General features: G+C 33.4%; 1 protein-coding gene across 2 annotated transcripts in view; it reads right to left on the minus strand.

The window, feature by feature from the left end:
* The window catches only part of STIM2 (stromal interaction molecule 2), a 113,771-nt gene that overhangs the window by 7,301 nt on the left and 87,079 nt on the right, over nucleotides 1–19,391 (minus strand). The window contains exons 4-11 of one of the 2 annotated variants that reach the window (XM_039848754.1): nucleotides 18,471–18,582; nucleotides 15,199–15,314; nucleotides 12,157–12,334; nucleotides 11,456–11,633; nucleotides 7,146–7,313; nucleotides 6,858–6,881; nucleotides 6,379–6,479; nucleotides 5,889–6,127 (exon numbers count right to left, since the gene is read on the minus strand). In XM_039848754.1, coding sequence (XP_039704688.1) covers nucleotides 5,889–6,127; nucleotides 6,379–6,479; nucleotides 6,858–6,881; nucleotides 7,146–7,313; nucleotides 11,456–11,633; nucleotides 12,157–12,334; nucleotides 15,199–15,314; nucleotides 18,471–18,582 — 1,116 coding nt within the window. The remainder of the gene's footprint in view (nucleotides 1–5,888; nucleotides 6,128–6,378; nucleotides 6,480–6,857; nucleotides 6,882–7,145; nucleotides 7,314–11,455; nucleotides 11,634–12,156; nucleotides 12,335–15,198; nucleotides 15,315–18,470; nucleotides 18,583–19,391) is intronic. The other variant, XM_039848755.1, reaches the window with a different exon arrangement.

The raw sequence follows: 19,391 nt of genomic DNA on the forward strand, positions 1-19,391 counted from the left end.
GAAGCTGAGCGTTTCTGCACACCTCCTATACTGCAGCATCAGAACTTCGGGTTGGTAGCCTTCTCACTCGCCGACATTGTGTGTAAACCCTTACTCCTACACCCTTTCATGAAACGTACTCCTCTGAAATTCACCGTAGTGAGCCATGTGAATACTTCACGTCCACTTCACTAGTCACTTCCCAGTCATTCTCTTTCTTACCAATCCATCCAACCTTTCATCAACTTGACCAATCTCATTTTAAAACCCGTCTCTCGCCTTAACCAATTACGGTTTTCATCTCTTCTCACCAGACATGTACTTCTACTCCATTTCACCACGACCCATTCCTCATGCCTTGTCTTGCCATCATTCAGAATTGTTCCTTTTGAAATTATAAATAAAGATATCAATTTAGATTCTGACCACGTTTCTATATTTCTAGTTCACACATTCTGTTCCACGTATGTGTCCTATTCTCTGCTCCAAGCTAAAGGACCGTCCTCTGCCGATAATCCCTTCTGTTGCATTTATTTTTCATCTTCTATTTCCCATCAGCATTTAAAAATCAATGCTGGGAAAAAAAAAAAAACAACTCTAAAACACAGATAAATAACAACCATAACAAAAAATCTCCACCTTCAGACTGTTTTTCAGCTGACACATCTTTCTTCTTTTATGAAAAAGAATTATCTATGTTACTTTATCCACTACTTCATCTTCACTCATTCACCAAAGCAATTGTAAAGTACTTACATATAATTTTGCTGCAACTATTCTTAACAAAGTCACGATCTACTTTCTTGTTGTTAAATTCAATATCTCAATCCTTCTTTGACATCTGACCAGCACTCGACATTATTACTTTGTCCTTTCCTTGACTTCTCTAACCACATTCTCACCTCTTCCTTTATCTGCCCCTTAATTGTTAGTCATCTTCAAAGTTCTGTTCTAGACCTTGTTCTATTCTTGTGCCATGTACACATGTTAAGAAATGTCACTCATTTCCATGACTCAATTATCATTGCAACATACAGAAGCACAAATCTGTAACTCCAGCTTTATTCTTTTTCCTAAACTTTATAACCCTACATCCAACTACCTACTGGACATTTGGATGCCCCACAGATACCCAAACTGCATTCGACATTTTCCTTCCCAAACCCATTCCTTCTGTGCTCTTTATCTTGGTAAATAGCAATACCACCCACCCAGTTAGCTAAATTGGAAACACAGACATTCTTGATTCTTCCTCCATCGTAATCCATATCTAGTTAACAATAAAGTGTTTTTAATTCCAAATCTGTCCACTTCCCTCCATCTCCACCATCCTGTATTATGCTGGACTACTGTACCAGCCTAACAACTGATCTTTCTCCTCCAAGTTATTCTCCATATTGCACAATCACTCTAAAATGGAAAAGAAATGACATTTTATTGCTTAAAACTCTGAAATGGCGCCCTATTACTTTTAGAATTAAAGTCAAATGCTTTAAGATGGCTTAGAATGAATGTTTTATTTATTATGTAGCCTCTATTCTGGAACTAGTATCCCTCTTCTCTGTTACAGAAACTACCTCTTGTAGCTCCCAGAAATATAATATTCTCTCTCTTGCCTCCATGCTTCCTTTCTCCATCTCTCCCTTGACCTCTCTTCAGGTCTCTGCTTAAATGGCAGTTCCTCCAGGAAGTTTCCCAAACCCTCCAAGTTGGAGGTCAGTGTTTGCTCTTTTGTGTTCACATGGCAGTGCCACAGTATATTTCTCCATCACATAACTTATCTCAAAACATTGCTCTTGTCTGTCCTCTATTAAACTGTAAACTCCATGAAGGTGATAACTGTGCATCATGTTTAACACTGCATCTCAACAACTAGCACAATGCCAGGCAAAACATAGATGCGCAATAAATTTTTACTGAGTGAATCACAATGATTCAAACAGAAATCTGTAGTCTGATGTTCTCACTTTGCCAAAGAAACAATATCCTACAAATACTAAAAGGATATGTCCAATGTGCTTCAAGTAATTAAGTTCTGTAATTCTCAGTATATGCTGTAGTCATTCTCATCAGTCACTGGTTATTTGGAATATGCAGTAAAATACAGTCAAGTTCGGTCATGACTGTAGGTATGATGAGAAGAGCTGAGCAGAATCAGGATTCAGTGCTTGGAAAAATAAGTACTACTTACGGAGATGGAAAAATATTTCATAAAGAAGTTTTCAGAAGAAGTAAATAGTTTATGAGGAAAATTCTAAACAATCTAACAAGGAATATAACAAAGATGAGTATCAGTAAATAGATCACATCTAAAAATTGTTCACGGCTCTATAATCTTTTCCAAAAATTTTCTTCTTTTATATATTGCCACATATTTTGCCTGGAAAAATGTACAAATCCCTTTATTAGAGTTATATCACTTGGAGTTGAGAGTCTTTCTTCCCTGTTGCCTGAAGAGACCTACACAGGGCCACATACAGTTATAACACCATAAAACTCACATAAGATTAAAAAGCAGTGCACTTTGACCTTGTAACAAGCTTTCCTTTATATAATGTGAATACATTTTATGATACATTCAGGATATTATTATTTCCCAATCAAGGCAGACATCCACCCCACCTGCTATTTATAAGAGTAGTTAAATAAAACATTAAAGTTCACTACATAAACATTTATTTCTGAGATAATTTTCATTCTGATATCAATAATTACATACAGAAGCATAGCAATTTAATATGACCCTATTTTGCAAACTATATTCTTATGGCAGAGAAGATAAAATTTTGTTTTGCAATAAAGTATTTCCCTTTGCTATCACCAACCAAAAACAGTAAGTAATATATGGATTTTTGGTTCTAGTAATATGGTGGTCAAAGATTACCTGATCACCATTTTCCAATACCACAACAACACACTTTAAATACCCTCCAACACTTCGATATGATGAATAAATTCGATATGATGAATAACAATACTTTTAAAATGCACAGCTGAGTTTGAAAGGAAGAAGACAAAATTCTCAGATGCAAAAACAGAGAGAATCAGAATAAGAACTAATAGGTCTGTGAGTGATGCTGGAACTACTGTGGAGGTTCTCAGTCACTCTTATTTACTGTGGGTGTATAACCTGATAGAACCATTTTGAGAGCAGCTTGGCAATAACTAACTAGTAAGAGGTGCCTTCCCAACAACTCGGCAATCCACTTCTAGGTGTCCACGCAGAGAAACTCTCAAAGCTATGCACATAGAGATAAAGATAAGGATGCTCACTGCAGTATTGTTTTGTAAGGGCAAAAAGCAGAAAGAACCATCTCAATAGAAAAATGGATAAACTGTGGCTTATTACTACAATAAATGAATAAACTATGGCTAACTCATATTAAACAGTTACAGGAATTTAATTAATCTATATATAAACGTGGAAAATTTCTAAAACATGCTTTGAGTAAAAAGTTGCAAAACAATAACATTTATGTAAATTTTTAAACAAACAATAGTACCTATTGCTTACGGATATATCCGCGTGTAATAAAAGTATAACAGGCTTTTTAGAATGAAAAACAATTTTAGACGAGGAGAAAGGGGAGGCAATGTGGCTTAGGTGTATCTGTAATGGTTTCTTTCAGAGAAACACAGAAATGAATAAAGCAAAATCTTAAAATCTATTTACCTTTGTAGTAGGTAAGCATATTATTTCCAGGATTTTTAAGTACATAAATTGCTACTACATTCCCACCATGAATATTTAGCAGTCCTATAAAAGTACTAATAGGAAAACAAAATATCATCTGTTCTACTACCATGACCGAGCTAACCTTCAATATTTTCTTTTTCTTTACACATAATTTAAAAAAAGACAATATTATATTGTGTATGTATAGTTTTAGAAGGTTATTTTATTCTTAACATGCTACAGGTATGTTTCCTTGTCATTATCACACACTTATATAATTTACATACCCATGGTACACATTTAAAACTGTTCAGGAGGGTATATAATGAAGAGCCTTCATCCTATCTTAGACCCTCATCCTACTGCCAAGAGATTCTTATTTATCGGGTCCAGAAATCATGCTTTTATAACTAAGCAGAGTAGAGTATTACTATTGTGCCACTGGGTGGAGGCAGAGCTCTAAAAGTATAATCTTTGGCAGGAGTCGAGTTATTTTTCAGAGATAAAAAATTTGATCTCAGCATTTCTAAAACAGCATACTAAATTTAAAATCAACTCTTGTACTTTTTTCCTACTTAAAAGTTCAAATTTCTCTCTATATTGCAATCACTGAAAACTTAAGATAATTATTCACATTTATTGCTAAGTGTTTTAATGCACATATGGATATCTTTTCCCCAAAAGCAGTTGTTAAAAAAAAAAAAACAACAACAAAGAAATAATCTAGTTAATTTACGGAATACACTTTCACGCACACTTCTGATATTGAATAATTATGTACTGTAAGGAGGAACTGCAACTTTAAAAAGCTATAGTTTTCAAGCAAAATTATACACTTATGAATCAGTGTTGCATTTGGCAAGCTTAGGCACATAATTCAAACACACACAAGCTGACGTTGTTCAAACAGTAGAGCTGGCCCTTATCTAGATATAACTTTGCAGCCATCACTATCTCGCAGCGTGGGGCCAGTGAAAGAAGTGCAGTCGCACACCTGCAGCACCCATGACATTTACAGTCTGTCCTCTTACAAGTTTATTGTCTCCCCGAAATTGCATTATTTGCCTGTCATTAAATCAGGGAATTAACACCACAGAAATGAACAAAATCACATAGTCACTGATTATTTACTTGCAAACTTAGAGCATTATTTCATAAAATTATTTAAAAAATTAGAACCCTTTTTAAATCATAACTTCATAAAAACTGTAACATTTAAATAGAAAAATTCAATCTGGAAGATGCTCATACATCATGATTTTGTCTCAAAGACTAAAATTTCCACGTAAGTTTTCAACCAATCAATGATTAAATTCTACTCTCCATTCCCTGAAATCCTGTTTAAGCCATACTGTTCAAAAAGGTCAGAAAGCTTGAGAAAATGAATTGGTTAGGGAATAATAAGGGTAAAGAATTATTCAAATGATTTCTAATATATGAAATACATAATTTTAAATTCAAACCATAACTTTATAAAAATTCCAAATATTTATTAATAAATCCTGAAATTTATTTTAAAAAATCTAAAATATTTCAATTTCCATTTCCTACCAAAATGTATTCTCTACAATATAAAAATTTTCAAAGAATAGAGCATAACAAAGGGACATAATGGGAACTGCACATATTAAAACCACCTTTGAGAGGAGCTCCACTTTCTAGCAACAAAAAAATATACAAGATTTTCTAAAATAGACAGTTAAATTTTGTATAAAGAAAAATCAATTTGATGCTTCATGAGTTAATACTCTTTCAATAAAAAAACAGAATTGAAAAAATCAAAACAAAATATTAAAAAGCATGCCTAATGGGATTGACAACTCAATTTAAAATAAATCACAGACTGGCTCAAAGTCACACAGCAAATCAGTGACAGAGCTAAGACTGGAATTCAGGTTTCCAAGGTCTCCTGATCTTCGCTTTTTACTGTTTAGATTAAGCTGTCATTTGAAAGAATGATTTTCCTCAAAGCTCAGCACTTCATTCGTGTAAATGGTTTGGCATGTATGATGTATGTGTTATTACATATGTGTAAAATATATGTGTACATATATACACACACTCATACAGTATTCTCAAATAGTAAATACAAGTTATTATTAACAACAAAAAGAGAAAATAAAGAATGAAAAAAATATTTATCATAGATTTCAAAGTAAATGATCTACAAAGGGCATGGCATAAAGTTATTTTAAAAACTGTACTAACTCTCTTTTTTGAACCTACAACTTACCAGGAAACTGCGACACTATTGGGGGTGTATCTTCATCTAAGTCATCAACTCCTCCAGCAATTGGATAGGGTGGAATGGAGACTCTGGGCATCACTACCCAGCTATGATCAGAGTAAAGAGAAGAGGTCAGGCTGGGGAGTCCGGAGTTATGGGCTATCTGAAAGCCACAGATCTTCTCAATCTGTTGCCAGCGAAAAAGTCGTTCTCGTAAACAAGTTGTTAACTCAGAGAGAGCTTTCCTGGAAAAGCCAATATAGGAAGTAAATTACTTGTTGTTTCAAAGAGTCTTTAATATGGTACTGAAAAAAGGCAACTACATGAGCAGATCATGGCAATTAACTAATTTCAAGAAGAAATTACGTACTCTTAGAATTAGTATATAAATTATGTAATTATATATGATAAAATGACAAATTAAAATATAAATTGTCCATAAATTACACATTTCAACACAACGGAAATAAACAAATAGCTAAAATAACATTCTTACTTTGCCTCCAGTATTTTGTGGTCTACCTCATCTAGGGAGGAGCTATGTGCAACATGCAGAGTCCCAAAAACTGTGCTTCTCTTCTTTTTAATTTTCTCTGCCTAGAAACCAAAGGAAAGAAAAACGAGGCTAGCTTTGGGGAAAAACACACATATACTAATGAAGTTTATTTTGTTTTGAATATATTAATAATCATAAAATCAATGGAGAATTATTAGGCAACATATAGTCCTATTTTCCAAAAGAGAAAACAGATGAGGGGGGGGAAAAAGCATGCTTTCCTAAGCAAATCAATAATTCAAAACTTTGTTCTAGAGAATTTTTCTACTAAAACTAACAGAATGACATTATATCCTACTGCAATGGAGGTGTTAGTGAATGAACTGAGCTTTTTTTTTTTTTTGCTAGAAATCAGATTAAGACAATCTTATTTCACACAATTTAATAAAGTCAGACATTAATTTCTAGTAACTACTAACCTGAATCAGACATGAAGCAGCAACCTGGAGGAGAAAAGCTCTGTATAAAACATTTATGATAATAACAATAGAGATGATTTTTAAATGACACTGAGGTCATTCTGAAAGGTATATACTTCTCTAAATAAAGTCATTTTACTATATAACCTATGATTATGAGCGTCAATTTATGTAATAAGCTCAAATTCAAGAAAAGATTCTGCAATAACAAAATTTTATTCACACTTTTTTATCCCAATTGGTTAATCCTTCTAGAAATTTAGTAAATTTTGAAATATAACAGAGTACCTCATCCTTAGCAATAGCTAATTGCATTTCAGCATTTTGTCTTTTAATATTGTAGTACTGAACTTCCACTTCATGTGTTAATTGAAGCCATTTTTGAAGTGCATCTGGAACAGACCAGCTGCTTCTGAGTTCAAATTCTTTTTCAGCCTTTTTTAAAGCCATTCGAACCTAGGCAGGAGGGAGGCAGGGAGGGGAAGGGGGAAAGAGAGAGAGAAATTCTTTAAGATATTTACATTAAATTTTTTAAAAGAAATTGAGATATTTTAGTACCAAATTTATGAGGAAAAGCCATTTTAATTATGCTCTTTGTAAATATCTTTTTAAATCACAAAGTTTAAAACAATATATTTTTAACATTAAAACTAAGGCTGACGTTTTAAGTGCATCTTAAACTCACTAAGCACAGGTGTAAAGCCCTTATATATATAAGCTGCAATCTTTACTTTTTATATTTTATCATAGCCAGACTCACGGAGAGAGAAAAATCCAGGACATATACAAACTAAAGCTGATCACATTTCTCATAAAACCTTAGTGTAGCTCCTTAACTATACACTTACTTTTTAAAGTAATTATAGCATTTTTTGAAGTTTTTCATAATGTCTTCTTTATGGCCAGTTATTTCTCAATGTTACAAATACATCTGCCTGTTATAGTGTCTTGTACCATTTCTGTTTAACTCACTGCTTCTAATATACCAGAAAGGACATGAATCAGCATTTATGAACCAAGTATAAATTTTGAGAAAGTAAATCTGACTGAGAGTCTACTTGATTTTTCCATGAGAAACTATACACAGCCTTCAGTGTCAAAGTCTTTCTTCCAGCTGCCCTTTAGGGGAGCCATATAATAAAGAGAAAACTAAAATGTTTAGTGTGTGAAGTGGCATTAAATGCTAAGGAAAAAACTCTTAAGAAAGCCTCCCTAAGTAAAGGACACAGAAGGAAGAGACGACCCATTCCAGGAATAATTCACTTCAACAAGCAAGAATTCAAGCTAAAGTTATGTAAAGACACAGGATAGAATTTATGGAATTAGGTACATATGCTCAAGATCTTCAGACAGAGTGCTGAGTGAACTATGGAGGATCCTGCTTTGGGAACACCATAACTGCAGATTAATTTTCCTCAAAGCTAAATAAGATTACTAAAACTCAATTCCTAAGCTAACATGCAAAAGAATGTTTGATCTGAACAAATCCAACCTATTTAAATAAACTTTATCGTGTGCCAGACTACACTAAGAAGAGTACTATATACAAATCGCTGATAAAGAAACAGAATAGCTGTCAGATACTGTAGGGAAAAAAATTATATAGAAAAGTTTTTTAAAACTCTAAGAATTAAAAAAAAAAATTCACAATGGGACACTTAGTAGACAATTTTTATAAGAAGACATTAAAAGCAAGGGTAAGACAGCACTTACTCTCTGAAAACAAATCCTAAGCAACATTTCTCTGACATGATTCACTGTGCCACGTGCTTGGGGCAACACTGTGTTTAATAAGAGGCTTGGCTAAGCTGTGAGGCGTCCTTGCTAATCTCCCCGGAGAAGAGAATCTGAGCTCAGGTCCTATGAAACGCAGGTCCACGTAACACCACGAAGTATAGGGCTACAGGCCCTTCTTCTCACAAGACTTTAAAGCTAAAATTTCTATATAATTTCCATTGTCAAGGAAGTATAGAAAATCCAAAGAACTTGCACTCAAGTTTCTTAATATTATATCCTTAATATTCCTTAATATTATATCCACAAATTTATTTCTCACAAAAGAACTCAATAAACATATTTGACATGGAATTGATATATTTCTAGCATAAACTGAGGCCGAACAATGTTTTGGTTGACTGTCAAATAATGTCTCAAAATTTTAAAAAATCTGACTTTCCAGCAATAGCAACTATTTTAACTGCTTTCTCTGCTATTATTCCTAAATTTATCATTTGACCTAAATTCCAACTCTTAGTTTGAATTGCCTTGTTAGTTACAGGGGAATAATAGCAGTGAAAATCAAGTAATTAATAGCTTTTACAAATAATAAATTATTAAATTATTTAAAAATATGAAAAATTTAAAAAATTTTTGTTCTTAGGAATAAAACAGCAATAAGTAAAAACATGTTATGACAGAAAGAAAAAAAAAAACCAGCCTAAATATCTTAAAACTTGGATTCTAGCCCCAACTTTATCATGTATTACCCCTGTGACTTTCAGCAAGGTCTTTGCTTTCTTAGGCTTACTGACTCATGTAGAACAGGGGTACTATGACTTGTCCTGACTTTAGGGTTCTTCAGACTTTAAAAACAAAATAACTTATGTGAAAAGAATTTAAACCACACGAAATATAAAGTGGTACTACTACTCGCCCTAAAGATTTTGTTTTAGAGAAAATAACACTATATAAAATATGTACCAGATTTTCCTGCCTTCTAATTTTGAGACACTGATTATCCCTAGACAAGATATAGTAATGCTTCAAACTATGTGGAATTGTAGATTATGTGATGAAATAGGTAAATTAATTTCCTAGTTAAACTAACTTGTATAAACAAAGCTTTTAATAGCATTAGGGGAAAACATGGATTTTGGAATAAGACAGGATATCTTGCCTTTGCCACTAAATAGCTGTGCGAATTAAGGCATTTAACCTTACATATCTCATCTGTAAATGAGGATAATACATATGTATTGTGAAGATTAAAATTTAGGAGCAAACCATTTGCGATATGAATAAAAACACAAACATTCACAAAATTGTGTTTCTTATTACTATAATCATATTGGACAGTGTTCTTTTTAAATACCCTTTCTCTTCTTAAAAGCCACGTATTAGTGACTCACAATCTCATTAGGATTATTAATGTTTGTACAGGCACATGATATGATGGTAATCTTAGGATCTACTGAGTGTAAGGTCCCTATGCTGAAAACCTCAGATTACAATGTTAGTGATTCTTGGGTGCTCTTTTATATTTTCTCCCTCACTGTGAGACATTCACTTGTAAAATACTGTTACCAGATCGTGCCTCTATAGAAGAATTCTCATATTGCTTTCTGATTTGCTTTTTCTTATCTGCAACATTCAGGAAAAAAGCTAACAAGTTTTTTAGTTTAGTACCCAGAACAAATCAAGAGTTAGAAGTCTCAGTGGGAACAGGCAGAGAGTTCTCACAAGAGTAAAATAATATTTAATAAAACAGATGTCTGGGATATGAGAGAAAGAATAATTAACAGTTAACAAAAGAGATGGCTGAATTCAGTCAAAAATAACAAACAGAGGAAATAGTGATGCACGGTGAACATTTTCTCAGGAGGTGAAACTGAAATTCATTCATCACACAACTTTTATGTCTTATTTAGCACTTGACTGAGAGGGGAACAACACAGAAAGCAAAATGGGAAGAGGAACACCTAGGTTCTTGACCTTGCCTTACAAGTGCGTCACTCTCTAACCTCGAGCTAGTTTTCTCACCCTGATTTTCTCCTTCAGTTCCTTAATCAGTAAGGAAAGGGTCAAAGTCAAAGAAGGAGATGAGACCATGGAAGAGGCTGGAGTGACATGCTTTGAAGATGAAGGAAGGGGTCATGAGCCAAGAAATGTAGGCGGCCCCTACAAGTTGGAAAAGACAGAGAAACAGATCCTCCCTTAGAGCCTCCAGAAGGAATGCAGTCCTGTGGACCTATTTTAGACTCTGACTTCCAGAACTTTATGATAATAAATAGGTGCTGTTTCAAAGCAAACAAGTTGATAGTAATTTTTTATAGAAGGAATAGAAAAATACATCTGCCTATAATTAAATTCTCCCAGAATCACCCCACTCTCCTTTTCAAAGACTGTATGATACCTGAATGCCCATATTCGCCTTTGTAGTACTGGCAGATACTGGAAAGGACATCTTTTAGACAACCTCAGAATTTTCAGCAGATTTTGTTCTAAAACCATTTATTTAACAGGATTTAAATGGATGTTTAATAGAGATTCTTTACCTTTGCAGAGAAGTTTAATATTAGATATATTTTACTGAAACATATTACAGCTATTAAAAAATAAATGTTTTAAATTTGCTCACGATAATTAACATGGCACAGGATAAGATTTCATGAATGAGTGAAACTGATGGCAACTTTTAGTTACTACTTTGTTATTTTGCTGTCTAGACTTTGATCAATGCTAAAAATATGAACAAATGATTCTTTTATTAACTAAAGAAGAGAATACAATGGAAATAAATATAGAGATTGAACAAAAGCAGAAACACTCCTCAGAGTAGCCATACAAATATCCTAACGCTTTTCTTTAAATGTGAATACCTGTTCCAATTCCTGCTCTGCGTACTGACGTCTGCTGAGTTCACATTCAGCTCCCTCCCTCAGCTCTCTCAGTCGACAAGCCTCTTCCTTTGCGTAATTGATTTCGTCCATCATTTTGCGCTCTAGATTTTGCTTTTCTACCGCAACATTTCTGTTTTCTTCTTGTGCCTTTTCAAGCCTCATAGAACAATAAAAATGCAAAGCCTCACAAAGGTTTCCAAAATTTCATTTTTTAGGTGAAGAATAAGTATGTATAAGCAACAGGATACATGTTTCAAACAAAATTTGCAGCATTTTATATTAATCTTAAGTTTGGGTAACAAAAACCTCAGGTAGCCTAAAATACAGCTATTTTGGTTATCTTGAGCTCAAAATATAGGGATAGCAGGGAAATGCTCTTCTCAGCAAACAGACATTTAAGAAACAAGTAATTATTTAAATCATGTTAAAAATATAACAACTATACATATAATTCCACCTATATATTATTTATTCTTTTGGTCACTACTCATTTATTTCCCAGTGCATACCTTTATAAAAAAAATCTATAACAATACTTTCATAAAAATATGAAATGAAGTGTATATATATTCCTGATGTGTGTACCAACCTAAATATAAGTCTGTACATACACGCCTATATTACATTTCCAGAAATTGTATTTTCCTACGTAAATAAGACATATCGCTTATTTTACTCACCTCTCTTGTAAGTCCATTAGACTTTGCTCTGCAGTCTGTAGACTCTCTAAGTCTTTCATCATTTTTGCAACATGTTCTTTTGATGTCTTATTCTGCGTGTAAGCAAACCAGCATCCTCCAACACCAATTACTATAGAAACTGTAAGGATAAAATCCTTCATCCAGTTATGAGGAGGGCCTATGAAGAGAATTATAGATGATTAAATTAATCTTTGAATGTAACAAAATCTCGGTACGCAGAGGCACTTTTTAAAAAAGTAGCAGGTATCTAAAAACAAAACAAATATGAAGATGTTCCTCTCATTTGTAAGCCCGAGCTTTTTAAAAATTCTTTCTTCAAATAATCAATGTGCTTACTATAACCTTCCGATATAGTAGACATACAGGAAGAACAGAGATAAACCCGTGTCAACGCACCACACCTCTGCTGGTACAGGAGGTAGTGACAAAAGTCCTGGGGACCCCTGAAAATGCAATGGCAGCTCCAATCATGTACCGTGAGAACAGTCCTCCAGGTAAAAGGCGTCATGAAGAGCATCGCCTTCATCATTCCAACTCCTTTCCTTTAGTCAAGTTTAGGCAGCTCTCATGCTTTGATACACAAATGGGAATCCTAATCATTCACCAAAAAGCATCTTCCCCAAGCATATGGCCACATAACGAATTAGGATTCATCAGTGATTCTCAACCAAGGGAGATATTCCCCCAGCAGACATTTGACAATTTTTGCTTGTCACAACTGGAAAGGTGGAGCGGGTGAGGGGAGTTGTTACTAGTGTCTAGAGGCCAGGGATGTTGCAATCACTTTCCCACCCTAACCTCTATCCAACCCAAAAAGTGAATAGTGCCAAGGTTGAGAAACCACGGGTTGAACGACCATAACAAGTTATTATTTTAGGTGACTATTCGCCATAGACATCTGGGTTACTAGAAGGAAAGAACAGGATTGCCCACCCTACCAGGCCAGGCATGACAGTGACCACCCCAGCACTGTTTCTAAGCAAAGAGTAAGGAGCCAGGGCCTACCATCTTCAGTGACACAAAACACAGAATTCGCTACTCAAATAACTTCCTAGTTTATTAGAAACTTTATTAATTTATTTATTAATTTTCAGGGGGCTCTCTGGAAGGAGACATAATGATAAATAATACAATAAAATGTTTTTGTTCCAAAGAGATAACTGGCCTCCAAGCAGGAAGACATTCTGCAAATCTGATGAAGAGCTCTACAGAAATGGAAAGTTCTCATGTTTACAAGGCTCAGGTTCATATGTGCTTACGCAGTGTGATAAACAGCATACTCTATGTCAGAGCCCCTCAGGGTTGCACATGGGTAGAGCGTACTCCCTCACCTACAGTGGAAGAAAAGAACTACACAAGACTGAAGTCTCAAAAGGATTTATTTTTATTTCTGGCTCAAACTAAGAGGTTCGGCTCAGGCTCTAGTTAAATTATGAGCTCTGTTCAGATTGAAATATAATCACCAGAAATAACAATAAATAGATGGACAAATCTCAAACTACAGTAAGTACCACAAACTGGAAAAGATTTCAGTGAAAACGCCTTTAAAATGTATCTCTGCTTTTTTTTTTGACAGTGCTAGTTTTTTATAAATCTAACGTGGGTGTTCTGACTGTAGGGCTCATTCACTCAAAAAATAATTCTAAGACAAACACACTGAAAAAGTAATGCATCATTAACTTAGCTGGTTTGTTTATTGAAACATTTATTTTCAACATTCTTTGAGACTAGTTCGGTCTCTTTTCAAACAATAATATATTGTTTAGGCTAATAGGGTAGTTTGTTCCTGGATTAATAAAATATAAATACTCCTGACCAAGTTGTATATAGAGATAAATTCTATAGTTTAATTCTATTTTCACCAATCAGTCATATGAAAAAATTAGGATCTCACAGAAGACAAACCCCTACAGATCCAGTCGAAAACTGAGGACAAGGGAAAGGTTGGAAAGGGTATCATCTCTGTGGAACGCTCGGCATTTCAGTCGTGTTCTATTTCCTAGGGTTCGTAATTTCCACCAATGGTGCATTTCCACCAACCCTCACAAAGGGAAGTTCCAGCTGTTTCACCAGCTGCTCTTTTAGCCTGTGCCAAAAAAGAACCACCAGCAAAGTCATGGAATCCATCCAACTCTCCAGTAACCCTTTTTTAGCAGAGCTACTCTCAAGATAGTGTCAGAGAAACCTGCAAGTCTCCTAACTCCAAGAATTGAAGTAAAATAAATATTAGTTTCCTAATTTGTAATTTGTGGAAGCCATTTTTCATATATTAATTTTGTTATTCCTTTTCAGGCTTCTGAAAAATAAAACATTATTCCTCTAAAATGTATACTCTTCAAACTTTTTCCCAAAGTTTTCTGATATTTGAAATTAAATTAAATAAACATATTAAACTTTCCTTCTGGGAAAAAGTATTCCTTTCAAATTAAATAAATACAGGTTTATTTTCTTTATGACAGTGCAATCTCTTAAATGTTCCTCTTCAAAACAATCTAAGAACAATCAGACAACATTCTCCACCTTGTTTTTCTGCCAGGATAGCCTGTTACATTATAATGTTTCAAAGTGGGTCTCTGCTTTTTTCTATATTTAAAAACTTATCTTCTTGGAGATTAATGAAATCAAGTTAGGTTCTATTACTTCATGCCTCAAGATGGTTAGTTTGCACGAACTCTTAAAAAGAGTTTCTTCAGTGAACTTTCAGCTATAATAAGATCAACAATAAAACTGCTACAAAGATCTAGAAATTTAAATCTAGAAATTTAATTGTGAATTATCAACTAACATAGCGTTTATAACTTTTTACGTCAGTAATCGGCTTTGAAAATTTCACTCTATATTTCAATGACAAAAAGCTCACCCTATAAATCTTTTGTTTTAAGACAGTATTACATTTCTTTTACATCTAAAAGATGATTCTTCCTAGAGGCCTACTACTACCTTTCTTACTTTTTCTTTCTTTAGATGACAAACATGATCGATTATCCTTTTGCATCACACTCAGTGAGAGAGAATACTAACGTGTTAGAGGTCCAAACAAAACCACATCCAGAGCCTTGAGCTGAAGTTTTTGTCTGTGACTCCGGTCGCTGATTTTCAACTGAGAGCTCATAAATGAAGGTTCGTGCACTGCTATCCTGTTCATTTAAAAAATACAAATATATTAAGTGAAAATATTTCTAGTATGAAAGTTTAAATATTTAAGCAACATGTTTAATACTTTACATATTAGTGATTACTGTAAGACTCATTTATGTATGATTTAATAGTGTATTATATTACATGTATCAAAAATCTTTTCAGTGCAAACTTAACTGTACAAACATTCTGGTATGTTAATAATTTAGTTGCTAGGTTGATATTTTTGTTTTCTGTTATTTTATGCTATAACTTATTAGGATTTAAGAATTTATCAAATTCAAAACATTTTATAATCACAATTACCTTTGACAATTTACTATCATTTCACAAAGAACAAGAAAATCAACAGCAGACTTTAAAATTTTTTCTCAATTTAGATCATGTTTTCTTTAAAAGTATCTTAAAAGTCTATACCTTTAGATTATAATGTTTAAACTGCTCAAAAATTAAACAAAGATCGCTGAAGTTGTAAGTGAGAAGTAAGACGTTATCACCGGATGGGGGAGTAAATCGAAGAATTTATGTAATAAGAAATACTTAACCATTTTATGAGCAATGAAGAAAGACTGTAGGGGGCCAAAGGGGCCAAACGCCCCCTACAGGTAAAATAAGGAAATAAAATCACTTTGTTTTGAACTTCAAATCCAAGTGGCCCAGTAGTCAACTAAGATTTCTTGATAACCAAATACGATGCCAATAAAGATCTTATAACACAAAGTCTAATAGTATGATTCCAATGACTGTATCAGAACCACTATATTCTACTTAGGAAGATATCAGAACCTCTGAGCATGAAGAAGTTACAGGAACTCATATGAGGCTTCTATAATACTTTAGAGAGTAAAGAATTCTAACTTTCCCTTTACTTAATGCCTTCCTTCATCTTCTCCACAGGTACCTTATGTGTATGTTCCTGTTACTTCTTTAAAATGACATTTATCAAGCTCCTTGATGGCAAAAATTATGACTTATCTCTATATCCCCAAAACTAGCATGGTGCTTGGCAAAAGTAGATGCTTGATAGATGTTTGTATAATGAAGGAATGCATGGATGGATGCATGAATGAATTCATAGCAACACTATCAATAGACTAATTTTAAGAGAGACAATGAGATGTAGTAAAAAGGAAACTATGTAACAGAATTTAATGCAAAGTTCAATATGAGCCCAGAGGTGGAAGTGATTCTACCTGAGTGGGTGAGGATGTCAGGGAAGTTCACACAGGTCTGAAAGGAATGAGGAGGCATGTATCAGGTGAAGAGAGCCTTAGATAAGCTCTGGTAATAAGAATTACAGAGTTTAGAAAATACAATAAAAGGCTTAAGATAACCATTATAACTAACATAAAACTAACATAATTTGGCTACCTATTCCAGAGGTAACAATATTTTGATGTCACAGGGAGGAAACATAATAATGAACTGTTTCAAGCATGTGTACATCTGAAATGTGTAATTTCATTTTCTTATATGTTCTTATAAATAATTCATATCATAATTATCCTACAAAAGCTCTGTAAGTTGTTTAAATGAACTGATACTGCCCCTGTAAATTATCATACAGGAGAGGCCTGATGAATGATATTCCAGCTTTCCTTTCTCCTCCACTCAAAAAGGCTCCAGTGGGCTGACCTGAAAGCTTCTACATTTATAACTTTGTTTCTGTAGGAACATGTTCACTATTTTTAAAAATTGATCTTGATTAAGTGTGTGACAGTATCTCAACAATTCTACCAGAATTTGAGGTGTCTCTGATAACCTTTACTTAATCAAAAGAAAAAAAGTGGCTACAACAGTTATTTGCAAAACATTCAGCAGACTATTTCAAGTTGATATTTATATAAAGACACTTCCCAAAAGACAACATAAGAAAAATACTATGGGTTCTTCATAACCAGGGTAGCATATATAACTCAAAAAACTCTAATCCCATTTTAATGCTCTACTATCCTATGTGGTTATAACTTAGAAACTTGTCTTATTTAAAAGCAAGAACTAAGCCATACTTTATTTTTGTTTTCTTTCCAGCATCTAGTTGTACTATAAACATAAAGGAAACTCAATACACAACTGTTGAATTGACTCATCCCCATAATTCATCACTATAGTCATATGCACAGTAAAATCAGAAATACTGATGTTGATGTTCAGAATACATTTAAGGGAAATATGAAAACTTTCAACTTGATCCAAAATACAAATTTCAAAGCAAGAAAAGCCACTCGTTTAAATAGGGTATGTAAGTAAATTGATTAGACATATAATGTGCATATTCCATTACATATAATAGAAGGTAGAAAAGGGATTAGTCTTTCTGATATAATAAAAAATCCAAGAAGGAATGAAACATAAGTGATTTTATATGGGTCAAGTTCTGGTAGAATCATTACAAATTTTAACATTTTAAATCTTGAAAGATTATTAACTAATGGAGATTTTAAAAGTATAATTAAATAAACTAGTAACAATTAATTCCAGACATCTAAAGAAGAAATTAGCATCCTAGACTCTGGTATCAGATCTATCTGGGTTCAAACGCTGCCTTGGGAAAAATATTTAACTTCTCTCTGATTTGGGTTTTTAAATCTGTAAAACAGGGATAATAATAATATTTCATTTTAACCATGAAGCTTAAATGAGATAATACAGAGTACTTCTATGTAATATGCATTTAAAAATGGTTGGTATTATTTACATTTTGTTTATTAAACTTTGTTTTTTGGGGGTTTACCTTATAGCCACTAATATTAAGTTATTATTATTTAAAAAACACCAATTAAGAAGAATCTGTATGTTAATCCATTCAAATAGACCTTTTCACAACAGTGGAGCTGTATCAAATATTGTTTGTTATATTTACCAGGTGGTCAGAGATTGGCCCTTTGATGTTATCTAAAAAAGATATAACTGGCCCGTCTTCTAATTCTCAAAATTACTTGAGTCTAAATTTTTTAAAGAGCTTGATTATTCAGACAAGAAAAATTGATTAAAACTTGCAAATTCATACCTTAAAAAATTAATGAATGGATATATTTATATTTCCTTTGAGATCTTAGCTATAGAAGTAATTTATAGATTTAGCATTGAAAAATAACATCTAGCATATAATTTTCCACGAGTGGAATAACTACATTTGGATAATAAAGCCTCACCTGGGAAGTGTTGTTCCTTTGACATTATTGTCTCTAAAATTCTTCTCATATTGGGGTAGCTCAACAAATTCTATCAACCACTGAAGCGTATCATCAAGGGTCCAATTGTGAACTACAAAAGATAAAAGGGGAAGGCATATTTTATACACACCTGTTTTCAGAAATTAGATAAATTATTTCTATCCATCTATATATGCACACATACATATATATATATATATATATAATTACTATAACTTCAGAGGAAACAAAGACATTAGATTGAATTTTTCAATTCTATTCAATCAATAGTAAGTACTAAAATGGTATTTAGCATTCTTTGAGAAGCTAGGAACAATAGAGATATACCTCCTACCCTTAAGGGCTTACAATCTAGAACAGAGAAAACACATTAAAGAGATAAAAATTAGCATGGTTAATTCTAAAATAACCATCTATGAAAAGTTTGTAGAGGGTGAAGTAATCCATTATTTCTCTAATTGTAGAAAACTTACCAGATATATATTTATTCATCACTCTTTAATTTAGCCCTCCACTCACATAATACTATAAAGCATCAAGTTCCATTCTAAGCACTGGGCATATGGTAGTAAACAAGACAAATAAAGTCCTTGCCCTCAGGAGCTTAAAATTATTTTGGGAGTGGGGAGGGACAATTTATAAAAGAAAGAAGAAAAAGGGAGAAAAATTTCAGATACTGATCGGCTATTAAGAAAGGAAGGAAAGACATCAGGGCAAGCCTCCTCTCTGAGGAGCTTTTATCTAAACCAAGATGTGAAAATTACAAGGAGCCAACACTGGAACAATGTGAGAAAAAAGTATCCCAAACAAAGGGAAAATCTAGTGTAAAGGCCTTAAGATAGGAATGAATTAGCTGTTTTTGAGAGATCGGAAGAAAGCAGTGAGAGGGGCCAGTTTATA

The sequence above is a fragment of the Pteropus medius genome, unplaced genomic scaffold, assembly GCF_902729225.1.
Source record: "Pteropus medius unplaced genomic scaffold, Ma_sr-lr_union100, whole genome shotgun sequence".
Classification (NCBI taxonomy): Eukaryota; Metazoa; Chordata; class Mammalia; order Chiroptera; family Pteropodidae; genus Pteropus; species Pteropus medius.